Below are 21,286 nucleotides of genomic sequence, written 5' to 3'. Positions count from 1 at the left end.
GATTTGCTGAGAGATTGAGCCCAAACCCCCACTTTGTTTCATCCCCCTTGTGGCATCTTGAAGGAGGCCTTGGGGAATTCAGCTTTTTTTTTTATTAGATTCATTGTTGCAATTAAAAATAATGCCAGGAGCCCCTTGAGGTATCACAGAATAAGTGTGGGCACGTGTGTATGTTCTTGTGCCTCGCTAGTAAACGGGCCCAGCCCCCCAATCACAGCTGTGCTCCATGGAAACAAACTAGTGGCGAGTCGGCAGGGGCTTAAAAACCCAACAACACTAATCAGCAAATTGATTACAGGACGTTTCTTCTTTCAGCAGGGCTTACAGCACCTAACACACAATCAAGGCCAGACTTATCCTACATTGACAACAACGCACACCAGCGGTGCAGCTGCCACCATTTCAAACTAAACCACTGTAAGCGAGTGTGGGACAACATCCATCATGTTGTTTCAATTTACAGTCTGTGGTCGCTTTTAAAACAGACAGTAAACAATTTTGACTGAAATGAATGCTACGCCAACAAATAACGGATTTGAAATCCTGTTTTCAAAATGATGCATTTTCATACACACAAATGGGGTTCAGAAAGCACTAACAGGAATGAAAACATGTTTAATTCCAATAAATCCTTGTTTTGAAGTTCAGGGTTCTTCAAAAACCTCTTGTGCACGTCACGTCATGTGATATGTTGCTGGGGAATCCCACTCCCGCCTTTCCAAAAAACAAAAACAACTGGATTTAAGGATTTGTTCATATTCGTCATTTGGTATTACGTCCTCTGGGATTAACATTTCTATTACTAAATGCGAAAGGCAGTAAGAGAGACAGTAATCATAGATCAAGGAGGTAAACCCCTCACCGAAACACTCCTGCAAAACAAAGGGAATAGAAAATCATATTATTTAGTTATGTGACATTTGACTCAGAGAAATTCCCCAGGGGGGATGTTCGTCTTAAAAGGAAGATTACTCTTTATTTCGCTTCTTATAAAACATCCATTGAAATGTACACACATTCTTAGTGGTTCATTAGTGTCAGTCACTATTCCAGTGAAGACAGTCTCAGCCCAGATGTTACTATGGCACTGCATTAAAAACAAACCTATACAGCACTTCAGACTAAATCAGATTCCATCCACCTACTCCACGTTCTCCAGTGTAGTGCGTCGGCTTTGATGAAAGCACATTAATCTAGCTAAAAAATTATATTAAAGATGAGATGGATTGCTGTGGAGCTATTATAAAATGTAGATAAAATAGAAAGACGGCCTACATAATAATTGAAACGAGTCGGGCCCAGCCTTTTATTCCAATCTCTCAAAAGCCTGTCAAGAAATATCTGGGTCACACTTCACCACAAAATCATTAAAAATATTGTATTAAGATTTTGCATAAAGAAAACGAACCTTACATTTCAGTAAAATTAAAATATTTTTCATTGTGACATTATTTTCATGACAACTAGGCACATTTTATCTTAACTGTAATGCTTGAAGTTTTACATTGTCTTGAAGATTCATTTTACTGCAATACAGACATAAAAATTGATTTTTTTGGACAGGTTTTGTGATATTTATCCTAGAACACATATGATGCTACAGCGAGCGCTTAACTCCAACAGTTGTTGTTTCTCATTGGCTTCAGGTGTTCTGATAGGAGAGTAACGTCTTATTTGCGGTTGAGGAGCTGGCGAGAGTGTGTGTGTACGGCCTCCACGAACGCACCCACATTTTCTGGATCCATATCAGGGTACAAGCCATGACCCAGATTAGCGATGTAGCCCTTGGTGCCAAAGCCCTCCAACATCCTCCTCACGATCTCCGATATGCGCTCCTGATCACACATAAAGAGAAGTGTTTAGGTTGGATATTATACACAATAATGTATCCTCTGTCAAAATCTTTGAGCTATTGTTTTTCAAATAGGCTGGGGAGTCACACCCCTATAACTTCTGAAATGATGGTGGGAATTTTTTTTATAATTGGGAGGCATGAAGACAATGCTATGAAAGCCATGCTTGTAATGAATGAGCAATGAAAGGCAGAGACGGCTCTGTGTGGAAAACAGCTGTTCTTGAGGCTCATATTTCTAGCAGGGCCTAAATTTGTAAAAACAAAATGGCCTCTCTAACAGAACAGAAGCATTCCATTTCAAGCACAAAACATTTCAATATAGCCTAGACTAAACTGAAGTGATGCAGAGAATTGGTTTGTTTTGTGATGTTTCGACGTTCCTGTCCTCACCTTTGTGGAATATAGAGCGCAGGGATCCATGTTGCCTTGCAAACTCACTTTTCCTCCAGTCCTGACACTGAGACACAAACAACATTATATACACTACCATTCGAACGTTTGTGGTCGAAAATACTTTTTGGGGTTTTGAAAGAATTCATTATTATGATGGCAAATATGTATTTTTAGTAGCCATTACTCTAGTCTTCAGTGTCATATGATCCTTCAGAAATCATTCTTATATGCTGGTTTGGTGCTCAAGAAATATTCATATTATTATCAGTTGAAAACAGTCGATTTGTTTAAGATAGTATCTACATGATTCCCATACTTACATTTGAAAGCAACTCTACCATTATTTTAAAATATATTGAAACAGCAATGACAGAGAATAGAAGAGAGTACTTAGACTCTACCAAAGCCTTTAATTTTATATATCCTATATTGACATCAGGTTGGCTGTGATTATATCTCTACAATTCTAGAAACTGAAGTGTTCTGTTTACGAAGATAAAAAACGAATGAAAATGTAATGAGGACACAACTGTCTTACAACTGACCTCTACATATGAAGCTTAAAACAACTAATATATAGAACAAGACAAGAAAATCTTAACAATAAAGAGTAAAGAGCTCTTTATCTTATTCTTATTTCGTCTTATCAAAACAATGGATGGATGGTGTGAATACATATAGGGAAAGATAATCTTCTCTAAAAAACAAAAACAAAAATGTCTTATAATGGTCCATTATTAAAAAAAACATTGTCACCAAATAATTTGCCATCAATCTGGAGCAAATCTCTCACAAGAGGCCAACACCTATATAAACTTGAGTTTCAGTGGTTTGAAATAAAACCATCAAGGAACAAAATGACAGTATAGGATCTTGAAGTGAGAACTGCTTAACTGCTCCTGGCAAAATCAGAAATCAGAAAACATCACATCTCTGTGACTGACCGTGCTGAACGAGGATCTATGGTCCAGTCGAGACTCACAACTTCATAACCAGACTCAGACAGGTCCTCAAGTCCATAATGACCATCTTTAGCAAAAACAATCTACAAATGAAACAGAAAAGACAGAAGTTACAGAGGGCCCAATAGATCATGAAAGAAGATTCTCTTTGGGACTCTTTGTGACCTGCAACAAAACCTGACCTGATACTGACAACTAGTGGCAAATTATGTTATTACAAGTGTGGATTAGTGTGCTGTGCGTAGTGGAACATTGCTGGTCTCTGCATACTTATGCTCAAAAATAAAATGTTAGCATGTTAGCAAGTAAAAAAAAACAAAACAAAAAAAACAAACATTACATAACACATTTTAATACTCATTCAAACAGTAATATATGAAAATATACTCTTAAATATATAAACATTAGGTGATTTTATATATTTTAAAATGTTAAATATATTTCACAATTTTTACTTAAAGGTGCACTGTGCAATTTTTCACGGCATCTAGTGGTGAGATTGCGAACTGCAACCAAGAGAAGTTACGGTGGCCGACAGGAAAAGATGTCGTCGTCTGAGAGTAGCCAGTTAAGCAATGACGCTTCTTTACAAAGATAAATTAAAGCTGCAGTCTGCAGTTTTTTCCTCTTTGTCGCCATCTCTGTTCAAAATCTGCAATTGCAGTCATTCGCGGAATTATGAACTTTATGCGAGTTGTAGCCAAGTCGATTTAAAGTGCGATTACATGGAAATTGAGATTAATCATGCAGCCCTATTTAACTGTCATGTGCGAGATGCTGTAAAACACGTGAGGTAAAAGAAGTCTGTCTAGCACACGTTTACATTTAAAATAATGAGAAATTAAAAAAAAAATGCATTTGACTGTGCTACTAATGGTCCAGTCAAAACCCACAAGTATTTACGTTCTTTTTTCAATCTTTGTCGTGCACATGAGGTCTTTTGCAGCATATCACACATGATGCAGAATTCTAAAAACGCACCGCCCGAGTTCTTGCATGTCTAGACCTTTTTTTGTTCCACTGAACTGTGTCTCACGTTTTTAATAGGAAAAACACATTCTGTGTGAACCTACCCTAAAAAAACTTCTTTCAAAAACAAAAATGTCATGGTATGTAACAATTAGCACTTCTCATGGTACTAACTTCTTGGGATGAATTATATTGTTGTGTTCCATATTTGAAAGACATCAGCTACTTATTAATTAAAAGTTATTATAATGTGTTTATTATAAAATATTTTCAAGAGCGAAGAAAGAAGTTGATAAAGTTAACAAAAGTTCAAACAAAAGTTAATAAAAAGAAATGCAAGTATAAAAACTAAATACAGTGCTTAAGCTCAAAAGATTAACTTTACTCACCATAGGCACATTGTCTAAACCAGATTCTTTGATCTTGTCCTTAACACGGAGAGCAATGTCTCTCAGATATGGTAGAGAAAACTCTTTGAACTCCACTGGGCCCAAACAACCAGCATGAGACTCGAAAACCTGCAACGCCTAAAGGAAAAACATTTAATGACAACTTTTTAAAATACATTCTGTCTGTAAAAACATAATAGTGCTGAATTTCAAATAGTTCCCCTCCTTCATATCATCTCACTCTTTCTCTCACCTGAGCTCCAGCTTTCACCTGCCCAAGAAGATACTCCACGATGACATCTGTTATCTGGCTCAGTAGTTTGTGGCTGGCCTCTGGGTACCTGTAGAGCCAGCGTTTAGCCTTCGAGTGTGTCACAGAGCCTCCTCCTTCAATCATGTAGGACATTAGAGTCCACTGGCATTCATAAAAGACAGAACAGATGACAATTGAGGCCATTGTGTTCCTTTTAAAGCAGTATCTCCAGTTATGTGAGGATCGTTGCTTGTTTTTCTCACCGGAGCTCCCGTGAAGCCAATGAGAGGAACCTTTCCCTCTATTTTGTGTCGCGTCAGCGTGATGGCTTTAAAAACGTAGTCGAGTTCAGACGACACGTCCACTTTAGTCTTTAGTCTCTGCAGATCTTCAGGCTCCTTCAGCGGTTCTGGGAATGTGGGGCCTTTTCCTGGACTCATCTGAACCTCCATTCCCATGGCCTGCTCATACACATTTCACATATGAAAAGACACGCTCCCCTATGTACAATGTTAATTCGGTAAGATAGAGGTCAAATTATGTGTTAATGACCTGAGGGACCACCAAAATGTCAGAGAAGATGATAGCAGCATCAAATGGGAATCGTCGGAGTGGCTGAAAACAGATTATTGAGAGTGTTAAAACTCAATATGCTACAATTATAAGGAGGAAGCAGGTAAGAAGGGGCTCAGGGGTGTTAACCTGCAATGTAAGCTCACAGCAAGCTTCAGGGGAACGGCATGTCTCAAAGAAATCTTTCCCTCCCCTAAATTCCCTGAACTCTGTAAAACAGATAATAAATGATGAAAAGAATAACTTCGTGAGAAATGACAGCAGCATGTAGCACTGGAGAGATGCTCATTAGCACCTAAGACTGATATATACCTGGCAGATAACGGCCAGCCTGTCTCATACACCACACTGGAATGTGCTCAATCTCCTCTCCTCGTGCAGCTCTTAGGAATGTGTCATTTCTCAGCTCTGGAAAGCCTTTGGGGCTGGGATGGAAAACAGCAAAGACAAAATATATCAATATTTAATTTACATTATTTTTCTTCAAATCTGAATTCATGTATCATTTGATTCCCCTCCCTCAAGTCATGATGATCAGGTTTCACAGATGTTTTAAGCAGCAAGTGAACAGAGTAGATAAGGGCTTCTGAGTTTAGGGGCCTAACGGTTTACAGATGATCACAGCTTGATAAGCATTTGTCACAAAACACACCCTGTTCATCCACATTCCAGAGTCATGCATAAATATACTACCATTAAAAATGGTTAGTAAGATATTTTTAAAGAAATGAATACTTTAATTTAGCAAGGGCACATTAAATTGATCAAAAGTGATATTAAATACCTTTGCATAGTTCCTGGTTAATGTTTTTCTATCTTTGATCAATAGAAAGTAACAGTGTGATGATAATAATAACTTCGTAAAGTAATTACATAAAGTAGACAGTAGAGTGTGAATGCTTCAAGTAATTAATTAAATATGACTTTTATAATATTACCCATTTATTCATTGTAGCATATTCAAGTTGACATAAAATGCAGTTTGAACATTATTCACTTTATTATCCCTCTATTGTGATTTATTTAAAGAACTACATTTCGGAGTGCCATTTTTATTGGTTATTTTTACTTCACGTTTGACACTTTGTTTGAACTGTAAAAAATTATCAAGAAAATATGTTTTCAAAACGAAACTGCTTAATATGTAACTTCTCTGACAGTAGCAACGTCTTGAAGCCCTGTAAAAAAACGTCTTCAGTTTTTGTAACAGGGCGCATGTAAATCATCCTCAACTTAAGTTAAATGTTATATCACGTCAGTGAGCTCTGGCCCTATAACGATACATTTAAAGTAATCATCCAACAAAAACAATCAGCATTAATTCATCATTAACTTACAGTATCAGACTGTCCTTGTCCATTATTACCGGCTTCAACGGAGAGCTTCAATGGAGAGCTTCAATGAAATTGCACAAGTTGTTTTATCGTTTGACAGTGTTGTAACAATATGAATAACGTCACGCCTCCAAACTGAAGGGCGCGGCCATCTTGGAATCCTCACGTGACCATTCGAGGGCGTGCGACTTAAAGGAACATATTACCCAAAAATCATGATTTACTCACCCCTATGCGATTTCAAAGCTATATGAGTTTCTTTGTTCTGTTAAACTAAAATTGGGAAGAAAAGTTGGTAACTACACAATTGACAGTAGCCATTGACTTCCATAGTATTTTTTCCTATAGGCCTATGGATGTCAATCAACTGTTTGGTTACCAACAATAGCTTTGGGGCAACATAAGGGTGAGTAAATCATGATAGATTTTTTTTTTTTTTTTTTGACGAACTTCCCCTTTAAATAGGATGACTATCAGAGTATTAAACGGTAAAACTGTAACAGCAAACATTTTTTTAAGGTAATATCCTTAGGTTTCAGCAGCATTGTATTTTATGATCCAGAATTCTTTACAATTTAGAACTGCATTATTAATCACGAAATAATCACTTTATTAGATTCCTAGATAGTGTACAAATGTGATTATTTTAAATGTACAAAGCATTTAATTCTTAGCTAATCAAAGGCAGGGCATAGGTTTAATTACAAATAAATGTATGATAAAATATGCCACTGTTCATTATTGTAACATGTTCAATGTTATTAAAAACTGTAAAAAAAAAAAAAAATATTACATTTACAGTGGTTTACAGTACATGGATTTCATTTGATCATTATTGTAAGGACCTCCAAATATGAATGCTCCCAAAATAGTAATAAATGCAGCTGTATAATTTTAGGCATAAATTATTTATACCAATTTCAAATACATGTGAGACATAAAAAACATGTTTTTCAACATTAATTTTATGATCATTTATATCATTACAGTATAGGCCAAAAAAATTGTAATTTAAAAAATTGTATTGGTATAGCTCCTTTCACAATAAATATCCTTCCAATGCAGCTTCACGGCTAACTGTCTTGGAAGCCCCTAAAATATATATATATATATATATATATTTTTTTTTTTTATTTGTAAAAATCTTTTATTTTTTTCTCTTAATTCTTTTGCAGAACCCATAGTGACCCAGATTTTTCCCTTAGTTTGAAAAAAAAAAAAACGAACAAAAAAAAACCTGACATGTTACTGTGTGTAAAAATAACAATAAAACTTTGATAAGGTACTTTGGAATGTAATATAATTTATGAATTGAAATGTGGCCATGGAAATGTGAATGTGAAGAGCAAAAGTTGCAAATAGGCAGTTAAAACTTCAATTTGAAGCAGAGATAGAAAATTAACCTTGCTTACATATAAGTAAGCAAATACAATCATTAGTTACATATTAGTACATTGATTCATAGATAAATCACATATCTTTTGATCATCTTGAAACAGTACAAAAATACGATGGATGATTTTGAATCCTCATGGCTGCTGTTGGTACTGGCCCTCAGTGGCTGTGTAGAAGTCATCTAGTACACTCTGAATATAGTCAAACGTGGGCCGGTCATCTGGTTTACTCTTCCAGCAAGAGTTCATGATCTCGTAAAGTTCAGGGGGACAGTTTTCAGACCGGGGCATCCGGTATCCTCTCTGGACCGAGCTCATGACTTCACTGTTACTCATGCCTGAAGCAAAGAAAAAAGAAGAAATTGGGAGGGTAAGTGGACAGATAAAGAAGAGGAAGAAACTGAAACAGTCTCATTTATTGCGTTTCACCTTTCAATAAGCTGCCTATACAGTTGAAAGGTGAATCTTTTTTTTTTAAATCTGTGCTACAGTACCTGACAAGAGAAAACAGAGAAAAACAAGGCTGTTGTCTTCCCTTTTGCCAAATAGGAAAGAAAACTTCAACACCCATAATGCACTGCTCATGTTGCTGTCCAAGGCCACTCCCACTAGAAGGGTTGCCAAGTCTGCAGTTTTCCCACTGAATTGGATTACTTGTACACTCCACTGTTGCTGCTGGTTGTTTTTCTAGCCCTGCGGCTCTTTCTAATTATGTGACCCTTACCAGATAGCAAACGACATCTGGCACAGTTGTGGCCCACATTCATATCGCATGGAATGACCGACGACAATGACACAACCTGGCAATAGCATGCATATCCGGGCCTCACACATCAAGCCAGTTTTAGTGTTATGAGTTATGGCTTGCTGTGTGTGCCCTAGATGCTCCCGATGTAAACTTTGTGCTCCCCTTTGTTAGATGGTTCCCTTGACCACATGTGTCATGTCATGTGCTTCCCAAGTCTCATGGGTTATGTTGTTATGTTATGTAACAATACAAAGGATTGAAAATTGGCAGTTACACTTTACTTCCCTAGTTGAATAATCACAGTAGAGGACAATTGTTTTGTATTACAAGTTTTATGAATTGTTATGTTTAAATATGCACATGATGGATTATTAAATATTAATTAAATATTCACTAATTTGATGACATTTCCAGAAAAGTAATTTGAGCGTTGGACGAAGCCAGGTTAAGGTATTGTATCCTTTTGTTGACAGATTAGAGTTGAAGATTTTTACATAGGGGAGAAAATACTGCATGTCAAAATTTCGCTAAAAGGGAAATGTATTGCATGAGAAAACACTCATTTTAAGAAAAGTGCCTTTAAAGATATGTATTGATGGACATAGATCAAATATCATAAATAAACACTTAAATGTGTATTTTTTGAGGTGTTCTTTCCACTAGTCTGAAGGAAGGCATTATGGAAGCAAAATGGCTCAAAATCCTAAAATTGACCAGTGGATGAGCAACAACAGTTTTGCCTGTAGTGTCTTACCTTAATTTAGCGAAACAATGTTAAGTTTAATACGTGACCTGACCAGTCCAACATAGGAACATGACTCAACCAATGATGCGAGTTTATTTAACCAATGAATGTTCAGGAAAGCAGTCATTATTTTTGCAGTTACATTTGGCAACATTAGCATCCACCTTTCAGATGAATCAAATTGACCAAAACTGCAATGCTTAAACGTGTCTAGCACAATATGACAAGTAGATGGCGACAAACTCCTAACAAAAGATTTAGTTTGGTCACCATTACTCCACTGCTGCACTCTCCTGGAATTATGCTCAGATGTAATCACGGTGCCATTAACAAAATTATATTACCTGGATAAGGAATTTTCCCATATGTTATAATTTCATACAGGAGAACCCCAAAGGACCACATATCCGATTTGATGGTAAAAGATCCGTAGTTGATGGCCTCAGGCGCCGTCCATTTGATAGGAAATTTTGCTCCTGAATTAAAGAAAGACAGAACACATCCTCAGCTCTGATTCCATCACTGGCGCAGGAAAACCATCACAATATCAGCATGCCTAACAGCCTTAACAAGCACAGCCTGGAGCGGCGTCTGACATAGTAATGCTGTAGAAAATGACCAGTCCATCCAGTATGTTGTTAAACCTCTGAGAGGTGTCACGCTCACCTTCTCTGGCTGTGTATTGGTCGTCCTCGATTACTCTGGCCAGGCCAAAATCAGCTATTTTGCACAAAAGGCTTTCTGAAACCAGCACATTGGCTGCTCTCAGGTCACGGTGGATATAATTCTTCTTCTCAATGTAGGCCATACCTTCAGCTATCTGCAGAGACACACACAAGCTCTGCATTACTGACAAACAGACATACTATCTTCTGGAGTTTATGGTCAGTCCGATAAAAAAATAAGAAAAAAGAATATTTTTATTCAGCAAGGATGCATTCATTTGATTGAAAGTGTAACAACATGACACTGAAGTCTAAAAATTCAGCAATGCTATCACAGGAATAAATAACATTTTAAAATATATTAACAGAGCACAGTTATTTGTGATTGTAATAATATTTCTGTTTTACTGTTATGATATGAATAAATGCAGCATTTTGTTTCTTAAAAACACTTTTATAACACCAAACTTTTGGACAATCATGTCGTTAACACTTTACTTAAAGGGGGTGTGCATAAGACTAACATGGCACCTTCATAATCATGACATGACATGTTATGAATATGAAGGAAGTTTTATGTGTGTTTATGACAACTGTCATTAAGTGTCATTCGCTCAATTATGACATTTTTAATGCAAATATGACATTGTTTGAGATGTCTTGTTTATGACAACTTGACATAAACCAATAAATCATGACCTGACCAGTCTCTGTCATGACAACTTGACATTAATACGTTTATTGTAATACTACTATTTGCATTCAAAATTTCATTATTGAGCGAATGACACTTATTGACAGTTGTCATAAACATGCATAAACCCTATTTCGTATTCATGACATATATCATGTCATGGTTATGAGCGTGTCATGCCAGTCTTATGCACACCCCTTCAAGTAAAGTGTTACCCATATGTCTATGTGAACATAATGCATCATTTAGGTTATTAGAGTATAACAGAAAATGAGTAATTGTTGGGTTTTTCCACTTTAGAATTGGGTTTATTTGTCAGTTAATTGTAACTAAGTAAGAGTTGCTTTAGCACAGGGAAAAAGATGTTCTCACTTCTCCATCAGCATCCTCTTTCACTCTCTGAAACAGGAAGTGCACTTTTATTATTTGGTGCTGTTTTACCAGAAGTAAGACTCAAATGAATCCTAAAGTCCTAAAGACTCATTACTGAAAACACATTTTCTTCTTAGATTAAATGGATCATTCTTTGAATCAGTGGTTATGTAAATACTGTTTGAATTCTATGATGCTTTAACCCGTCATATTTTTTCATTCGTCCAATTCATCAGCCCATTCTCACTCCCAAGGCGTCACCTAACTGACGCCTTGGGAAGCATTTGACCATGCTTTAATATGTGACGCTTTAGGCGCCTTTTAGCGTCAGTTAGATGACGCCCTAGGATCGCGTGTACCCTACCCCCACCCCATACCTAAACCTAACCGCGTCCTCTAACTGACGCTTCCCTTTAGCGTCAGTTAGATGACGCCGTAGGATCGCGTCATGTAAGTGACGCTAAAGGGCGCCTAAAACGTCAAATATTGAAGCATGGTCAAAGGTGACGCCTTGGGGTGAGAATGTGTTGAATTCATTGATAAAAGTTACCTTTGCACTATTCATGTTGCCTCATAATAATATAAATTTATACTTAAACTTGAATTTGTGGATCTAATGGGATGTTTCATTTCTGAGAAATGAATAATTATTTTTTTGGTTTTAAATACTGAGAGACAAGAGAATCAGTTCCTCTTTTTCTTCAACTAATGGAAAAAGTTTTATCAGCCCCATGACGCAAAAACCCCAAAAGTTTCTCCAAAAATACGGAAATGGAGGGCTAATTTATGTCTTGAAAAAATATGTTTACCTGTGCAGAAAAATCGATTAGCTTTGGTAACTGTACTTTGCAGCCAGCTGGACTTTTCAAGAAATCCAATAAACTTCCTGAAGAAGAGGAAAAAAACATTTGGTATAACTCTCATATCAAGGCATATTCTCTCATTTGAATTATCAGAAGAGTATTTCAGTACCGTTCGCCATGAACTCAGTGATGATGTAGATGGGCTCAATTTTGGTGACGACAGCATAGAGGCGCACGAGTCTGTCGTGCTGTAAGGTTTTCATCAGGTTGGCCTCCTCTAAGAAGGCCTCCGCTGACATTGTGCCCTGCTTCAGCGTTTTCACCGCCACTTTTGTGCTGTTATTGTAGTAGGCTGCAAACAAAATGAAACCCCAAATAAACATGCGTGATATTCCTCTGTGGTTATTAAAGATTTTCCTATTCGAATGCCAGACACAGTTGCAGTCCAACCACAAAACAGTGAACTAAAGGCTGACTCTGAAACGAAACCTAATCAATCAGTGTTGATGTAGGAATTGTTAGTCATTCTTGAAAACCTTTTTTTTAGGAACTGACTCCAAATCCTCACATTTTCTCACCAAGAATCTTACGTAACCCACAGCTATCCATAAACTACATTTCTCAGAAGTGATGACACAGCGCCACAGAGTGAAGGACGGTTACTGGCGACAGAGAAGTGAAAAGACTTCAGATATGTTGCACAACTGTGAACTTGTATTGTTACTCTTGTTCCACTTAAATGCCATTTCCCGTTTAACAATACAGACAACTTTGAAGTGGTTTGCATACTAATATCAACTGGAAATTTAAAGGAGTAGTTCACTTTAAAAAAAAAAAAAATGCTGATAATTTACTCACCCCCATGTCATCCAAGATGTCCATGTCTTTCTTTCTTAAGTAGAAAAGAAATGAAGGTTTTTGATGAAAACATTCAAGCATTTTTCTCCATATAATGCACTTCAGTGGGAACCAAACGGTTCAAGGTCCAAAAGACACTTTCAGTACAAACTGCAAACTGTTCAAAGGGTTTTAAACGCTTCAAGTTTAAGCGAAACGATCACTCATTTAAAAAGAAAATGCTTGCCTTGCTCTGTACTGCGATGCGCGTTCGTGACTCTCCTGTTCGAACTCCGAGTCATTTGGTTCATTCAACGAACGAAACAAATGAATTGAATGAACGAATGAAAAAGTTTGTTCGTTTTGATGAATGAGTTCGAACAGGAGAGTCACTAACGTGCGTCACAGAACAGAGCAAGGCGAGCATTTGAGCTTATAAAACTTAAACATTGTTATTTATTTATTAAATGAGCGATCGTTAAGCTTGATAAGACCCTTATTCATCATCTGGAATCGTTTAAAACCCTTTGAACAGTTTGCAGTTTGCACTGAAACTGTCTTTTGGACCTTGAAATGTTTGGTTCCCACTGAAGTGCATTATATGGAGAAAAATGCTGGAATGTTTTCATCAAAAACCTTAATTTCTTTTCGACTGAAGAAAGAAAGACATGGACATCTTGGATGACATGGGGGTGAATTAATTATCAGCAAAAGTTTTTTTTTTAAAAGTGAACGACTCCTTTAAATACCCAAATGTGCATTTGAGCAGTTCAAATCCAAAAGTTTGTCTAAAATTCAGCTGAGACATAAAGTAGGGGAACACCAAACAGTAGGAAGTCTTTCCGTTGAGTGCTTCGGTCATCATACAGACTAATAGTGTGTCAAATGTCTGGCAACGCTGTGCCAAACAAGGTCACGGGGCGGCTAAGGAAACATCTTGGCCACTGGCAGCCATTTGTATATTTGCTAAGACCGCTTCCTGCAATTCATCATGTCGGCTACATGGGAAAGAGGCACATGAATAATAACGAAATCCAAATGCAAATCCTGCGTCAACTGCATAGCGGTTTCCTCCTCAGATCTGACTGATAAGAGTCTCGTCTGTGCCGGGACTCTGTGTACTATCAGTCTGAGCTATAAGGGAGCCATTCATGCCCGCCAGAAGGCACAGCAGGAAGACTCGAGATTTGAATGTGTGTCGTCAAAGCTTTTATGCCTCAAAGAATTAGATAATAACAAGCCTACACATGTTCAAAGAAGATCTTTTAGGTTGATTAATCCATACAAACACACTTCTAAGCCCACTGTAGAGCACATTAAACTGCGGGTTTATCATCACACACTTGGGGGAGCTTAGAAACGGAGAGAATTTGAATAACAAGACCATAAAGTGTACAACACTCCATGATTAAATGTATGTTTGTGAATTGCAGATATTTTCGTAAAGCATTGTCAAGATGGAGGGATTCTTTTCCTTAACTCACCCATCCACACCTCTCCAAACTGCCCGGCTCCGAGCTTCTTCACCATCTTTATGGATTCTTTAGATATTTCCCAGGCATCTTTGTCCCAAGGTTTCTGTGCTTTGGGCTTCTCACATGGTCTCTCTAGTTTTCGACATAATCCGTCTGATTGTTCTGGGACAAGATACCACATTCTTCTTATTTTAGCAAACCAAACCAAACCAAAAATAACGAGTGTACATAATTTAATATATATATATATATATATATATTAAATGGGCTGTCAAACGAATAATTGAATATACTGTATATATATATATATATATATATATATATATATATATATATATATATATATATAAATACACACACACATGCATGTATATTTAAGAAAAAAAAATTATTTATATATAAAATATTTCTATTTATATATAATATAAATTATATATAAATCTATTTACAGTATATACATGAAAATATTTCTTAAATATATACAAGCATGTGTGTTTATATATATAAAATAATTATACACAGTGCACCCACATATGTAAACACAAACTTTTATTTTGGATGCGATTAATCGTGATTAATCATTTAACAGCCTTAATATTTATACCACAGTTCAAAAGTCTGGGGATGGTAAGATTTATAATTGTTTTTAAAAGATTATAAATAGTCTCATGCTCACCAAGGCTGCATTTATTTGATCAAAATACAGTAAAAACAGCAATATTGTGAATTATTATTATAATTAAAAAAATTATATTTATCTAATGTATTCCTGTGAGGGCAAAGCTGATGTTTCATCATCATTACTCCAGTCTTCAGTGTCCCATAATCATTCTAATATGCTGATTTGCTGCTCAAGAAACATTTCGTATTGATGTTGCGATACTACATTTTTTTTTTCTGATTCTTTTATCTGAATAATAAAAATCATACCGACCCCAAACCTTTAACCGATTCTGTGTATGCATATAACTTACTGTGGTAATGTTTTATCATGCTGTTGATGTCATTGAATGTGATTTTTGGAGATATGTAGAAGCCGCCATTATCCAGAGATCTGATCTTATAATGTTTAACAACATCTTGCCCTTGAGCATCCACATCTCTGATCGACAGTGAATAACTTCCTGTTCACAACAATAAATATGTTACACCACAATTGTATATTACCACCAAAAAAGAAAAGAAAACCCAGAGCAGACACTAAACAGTGCACACCTTTTGAGGTTTCACTCTCCCGTATTAGGTAAGATCCAGGTTTGTTAGCGGGTGCCAACAACTGTCTCTCTGCATCCTTCCTCGTGATTTCTCTGAAGAACCATCTAAATTGTGTGTCAAAAGAAATGTTCGTTAGAAATAAATTGTCATTGTTTTGTTTGTAATTGTTTACATTGAGTAGCACTCACTCTTCCGTCTCCATTGTGTCTGCTTCTGCAACATAGTTTGAGGGAATGAATCCTTCCTTTCGTGTGGTCAAAGACTTTGCCTTCCACCACTCTCCATGCCTGGGGGAAAAAAATATATCACATTTCATGATAACAGGCAAAGAAAAATAATAGTACAGAAAGAATGATGATGGCATTCACCCACTCTTCAAGGATCTCTAACTTTTCTCCTTTTTTAAAGCCCAGATCATCATCATGAATGGCTTCATATGGATACAACGTGATGACTATTTTTTCCTTTTCTGTATAAAAAAATAAAGTAAAAGCAGTTTTCTCAAAACAGTTCAAAGCTATAAAAGGATGCAGAATGTGGAACAAAAGATCATCAGACCTACTTTCCATTTTTTCAAACACCTGACCAGGCAGGAGGCCGGAAGACTGACTATTCTGTGAAATAAAACACTATCAGAAACCCTTCTCTTCATGATCTATGAAGGTCAAAACATCAAAGTTAATTTTAACATGACAAGACTGAATGTGTTCCCCCCCCCCCCCCCCCCCATCTAGCTAACTACTTACTATATGAGGCTTACAGGAGGTTGGATCTCTCACATATACAGTTTGGTCGGTACGTACTGGCTGGTGTTTGTTTCCTTCCATCACTCCTCCATTTTGGTCACCATCCAACTTGGATTTTTTACAACCCATGTTTCCTGCAAGGACAATATTAACCACTGTCATTTCATAAAATATTAACAAAATTTGGAATTAAAAAAAAAAAAAAAAACGAAGTTCGTTAAACGAAGTTTACATTAAAATACTGCATTACATTACGGCCCGGTTTCACAGACAGACCTTAGTTCAATTAGGGCATTCAAGTAGCTTTTAGAAACAAACATTACTGGTGTGCATCTGGAGACCAAACAATGGCACTGACATTCAGTTAAAACAGCTCAAACTTTCCTTTTAGTCTGAGACTAGGCAATACTCGTATTGCTATAGTATAGATGTCATGGTTTCAGTGAGGATAGACTTAATTAAACTTGAATCGACTTTTATAGGTCCTCATATTGAGAACTGACGGAGAGGAGATTCCATTCCAAGATTATTTCCATCAACACAGTTATTAATGATATTGATTTGTCAATGCCAGATATGATACAGAAGATTGTCTAATTATTATTAGATGATTGATAAGTAGAACAGATTTTTAAAATTATTTTATTTATGCTATCTGACAAAATGAAATCATTATACTAAATGAAAACAAGATATTGATTGAATGTTTGAACATGTATGATATCATAATTTAATATCTATAATATATATCAACATTTATACATAATTGTTGTAGTTATTTATGACATTGTATTTATACAAAGTTGTTTTCCAATCCAGATGACCGCAGGATCTTAGTTTTTATCTTTGTTTAACACTTTTCTTTTTTACTTGAGAATGAATGGTTATTTAGGTGTGTTCACTAAAGGGGCTGAATACAGCCTAACTTACTTCAGAATTTTGTTTCAAATGCTGAATCCCATGACGAAAAAAATGAAATTGGAGCTCCTTTATTTGCATTTAAATCAGTATGTGTGCTCATCATCAGAAGTATCAAATCACTCAGTATGGGTTGCCAGGTATCATATACAACAAGTAATAACATGCCTTCTAAATAATGATACAGCCTCTTCAACATGTTATAAAGAACACTTGCAGCATGCAAAACCCAACAAAAGGTCAGGTGGACACATTATAGCAAACATTACAGTTCCAAGCAATGTCCTGTTTAATATAAATCATCAACCAAGATGCTGAGCTTTTTAAGGTTAGAGATTCATAGGGAAGAAACCAAGGTATTTCCTGTAAAACAGATGTCCTTTCCTTATTCTCACAGGTTAGAATATTGGGGAGAGGTGAACATTCTCTATCAAAATCAGGTTCGTTGTGAATGTCATAAACATTGGGTGTCAGCTTCACCAAAGCAATGTCAACAGGATTCTCAAGAGGAAATGCATCTACCGTAAATCTCCACTTCAGGTTAATATGTAAATGCTTAATAACTTAATTTCATTTTCTATTTACCAGGCTACAATTCTAACTACGAATAAAAATTTACACTGAGCTCTTAGGAAAGGAGGCAAATGGCTGCGTCATTTTAAAAAAAATAACCTTATTTCATCAGATCCCATAGTTTGACACAGCATTGACCTCCCTCTGGGAAATTCTGACAAGATTCTTAGGCAATTATTTCCAAGCATTGGTATTTCAGGAAATGTTTAACACTGTTTCCTTTTGACCAATTCAGTCCCCAAAGTAGCCAAACAAATCTTAGTCGATACTGTCTAAGCACCTATAATGTTGAAAAGCAAAGTCCAAAACAGATATTTCTATATCTCTCAAAGCAACAGACATTGTTCTGTACATATTACAAACGATGTGATGTCAGAAGTAGTAAGGAAGAAACCAGGGAAAAAGTGTCCTGAATTGTCCTGAAGGTGAAACTTGTTGTTAAACTTTGCTAAACGGCTGCACAACACTTGGGTGAAACTGTATGTGCCTGTCCTGGACTCCACTGATGCAGCAGTATTTTTAGATGTCAGCAGGAAACTAGTAACAAGGATATAATGGTAGATTAATGCGTGAGTAAGCAGGCTACTGGGGCTGCACACTTCCTCATCTGACCAGCTTCTCAAGGGCGTTTAGTAACACAGGAAAGACAGAGACGCACAAAAGACCTCTCAACTACTTCTGAGTTTCAGTCTACAGCCTCTCTGAACGCTATACGCACATTGAGATTGAATTGTTGAACGATGCAACTTAATACAGGCTATTTAGTAACTTTAGTTTTTGTAGCCTGCAGATATACAGACATTTGATATGCAGACATTTGAGTCAGTAGGCCTGATTTCTGAGAAAAAAAAATATATTGAAAAGGGTGTCTCTGCAACAACTCAAGTGTCATGGTGTAAAAACCCAATCTTTATCTAAAAATAGCCTTAGGAAGTATGCCATCGAAGGACGCTGACCTTAACAAAGTTAATATGTTTTACATGTTATTTTTAAGCAAGACATAAACTTTGAAATGAAAAATAAAATCAATATTTAGAGGAACATGTAATTATATTTCAGTTACTACTTTTAATGCTGAAAATATTTATCTTTCCCTCACATTCCTTATGGGAAATAAAAATGGATTCAAATGAGAGATAATTTAAGATAACTGTAAAAGTGATTTATAATGTTGTGCGTGATGACTGGCCCAAATAATCTTTCTAAAACTCTCTCTGAGAGATGAAAGTGACCACTTAAAAATCCATGAGTTAATAATTATCCCGATTTTACAGTTTATTAGCCTACTACAGGGAAATTAGGCTGACCAGATTTTTATAGCCGAATTTCCAAACACATTTACACATCACTAAATTGTGATCTCATAAAAAATAAAAATACAAAAAGAAAGAGCGATTAAATTGATATTTTACAGTAGGAAGAAAGGAAACACCGATGCTGGATTAAACCGTTAAATTACACATTCTCTGTAACAGCAATACAGACTGTGAAAAAACTAGGCCTAACGTAGCTACTTACAAGAGTAGGCTAGAGAAAATAATAATAAGAAAAAAAGTCCACCTACCTGTCAAATGTCAGAAAAGGAGATAAACTTGAGGATTTAACGGGAATAGTTTCGGAGAGAAATGCCCGTCGAGTGCGCGCTCTCTGACTCTCATTGAAGCGACACACGCACACACAAACACAGAATGAGGAACCCGAGACTGGACGCCTGGTGTTTTTACTGCTCTTTCAACTTCCTGGTGTAGGCTACTGTATTCACCATGTTGATCAGCGTTCTGTTTTATTTGTTTGCATAAAACCGCAGTGACATTACGTTTGCCAAATGGCAGATTCACGAATGTGGTAGGAACATACAGGTCATTATATTATTTGGTAGCCTTTATAGTGACAGTTCAAATAGACGTTTTTTTAAACCCTGTTGAATTATCATAAATGTGTATGAACGATTCATAGTTGTCTTTAACTAGACCTGCTACGTAGCCTACTCGTATTTATGAACCCTTTGCTGTTGGGGTACAGCAGCCACTATGGGGTAGAGCTATTATGCAACTTCTCTACTAAAGCTCTTTCTCATGTTGCTTGCTGGTCTTCTCACCATCAAATGACCAGTTGGCTTGCATGCAAGCATTTAAATCCACTTGCTTTGTTTTTGGTTTAGTCTGCATTTTCTCACCATCAAAAAGCAGTAGATGCATAAATAGCCTACACTTTGTTTGTTTATGTAGTTCTGAGAGCTGAGGTGCATATTTAGAATTTCTCAGACGCATCAAGGTGAGTTCTCTCTCTCTCTCACACACACACACACACACACACACACACAGACACACGCACACACACACAAACACAAACACACACACTTTAATATGCTATTATACTCCATATAACTCCATGTAAAAGCCAGAAACTAAGCATTTTTTTGGTGGTGCCACCTGGTTATCAATAGTAAAAAATACAAATTTGACCTCTTCCCAACAGGGAAAACCACTAACAATCAAAAATGCATGATTATATGGAGTCATGGCTTTGCAATAAAAAAAAAAAAAAGTGGTTATAATAAGTTAATGGGGCAAAAACAGCCACGAACAGTAAATGAGTTAAAAAGATCAAATCGGATGCTGCACAAAAACTAACAATGCATCAAAACCAATGTTGTTTCTAATAGTGAAAATAAGTCATTTTGTGTTTTTTCCCCCCCAATTAGTGACATCATTTATGAATTTGGCAATTAAAGAGTTAAAATCCTGATTTTTTTTTAACATTTAGAAGTTTTGATCAGGACTGAGGTTGGTTAATAGATTTATGCGAAAAATCTAAAAAAATATTTATCTGATACATTTTTACAGCAGTTTAAAGTAGTGTCTGTTTTCAGCCACGGATATGATGAAAGGGTAGTGAATTTGAACAAATGCACAAGGGTTAATCATTTTACAATGGAATTGTAGGCTATATGTTTTTACATTCTACTTACATTTAAAACAAACACCTACTTGTAATTATAGAGCTGTAATTATTTTCTCCAATTACATCTATAAGTACTGTTAACTCACCCTTAAACCATAACAACAAATCTGTCCATAACCTTCCCCAAATCCCACCTTTCAATACAACATGAACACAATAAGTACCTAACATTTACCTAAGTACTACATTGTAGTTAAAGACAGCTAATTTAAAGTGCGCACCCAGCAATCAATGATAAGAGGTGTATATATAGATTCAGCATCTCACCTCACTCCATTGATAGTTTAGAAGCATCCCTCCTCCGCCCCTTCCCCACACTTCCACCCCGAATAGCATGCCAAATACATGTAAGTGTGAACTCGTGAAACTGTGTAAGTTCTATTTCAGACAGACAGATCGATAGATAGAT

General features: G+C 36.3%; 2 protein-coding genes across 3 annotated transcripts; both read right to left on the bottom strand.

The window, feature by feature from the left end:
- Positions 1 to 950: 950 nt before the first annotated feature.
- Positions 951 to 6,901, bottom strand: urod (uroporphyrinogen decarboxylase). The gene is made up of 10 exons (XM_039676244.2): positions 6,732 to 6,901; positions 5,707 to 5,819; positions 5,524 to 5,603; positions 5,374 to 5,436; positions 5,085 to 5,282; positions 4,822 to 4,983; positions 4,569 to 4,706; positions 3,193 to 3,293; positions 2,246 to 2,312; positions 951 to 1,835 (listed from the first exon to the last, which is right to left on the bottom strand). The coding sequence occupies exons 1-10, from the start codon at positions 6,752 to 6,754 to the stop codon at positions 1,671 to 1,673; spliced, it is 1,110 nt and encodes a 369-aa protein (XP_039532178.2). The 5' UTR covers positions 6,755 to 6,901; the 3' UTR covers positions 951 to 1,670.
- A 1,057-nt stretch (positions 6,902 to 7,958) lies between these two features.
- On the bottom strand, positions 7,959 to 19,613 carry lyn (LYN proto-oncogene, Src family tyrosine kinase). Of its 2 annotated transcripts, none has more exons than XM_039676243.2 (13): positions 19,478 to 19,613; positions 16,423 to 16,556; positions 16,239 to 16,290; positions 16,049 to 16,145; positions 15,865 to 15,963; positions 15,677 to 15,780; positions 15,436 to 15,585; positions 14,471 to 14,623; positions 12,319 to 12,501; positions 12,156 to 12,232; positions 10,282 to 10,435; positions 9,960 to 10,091; positions 7,959 to 8,460 (listed from the first exon to the last, which is right to left on the bottom strand). In XM_039676243.2, exons 2-13 carry the CDS (start codon positions 16,549 to 16,551, stop codon positions 8,258 to 8,260), a joined length of 1,533 nt encoding a protein of 510 aa, XP_039532177.1. In that variant the 5' UTR covers positions 16,552 to 16,556; positions 19,478 to 19,613; the 3' UTR covers positions 7,959 to 8,257. The 2 variants fall into 2 exon arrangements, with proteins under 2 accessions (XP_039532177.1, XP_088987402.1); XM_089131276.1 differs by having other exon boundaries at positions 16,480 to 16,556.
- Positions 19,614 to 21,286: the final 1,673 nt, after the last annotated feature.

The sequence above is a fragment of the Pimephales promelas genome, chromosome 5 (genome assembly GCF_988280905.1).
Source record: "Pimephales promelas chromosome 5, fPimPro1.hap1.1, whole genome shotgun sequence".
In the NCBI taxonomy this organism is placed as follows: Eukaryota; Metazoa; Chordata; class Actinopteri; order Cypriniformes; family Leuciscidae; genus Pimephales; species Pimephales promelas.
Note: the sequence above shows the minus strand (reverse complement) of the source record. Positions and strands in the feature narration are given on the sequence as shown.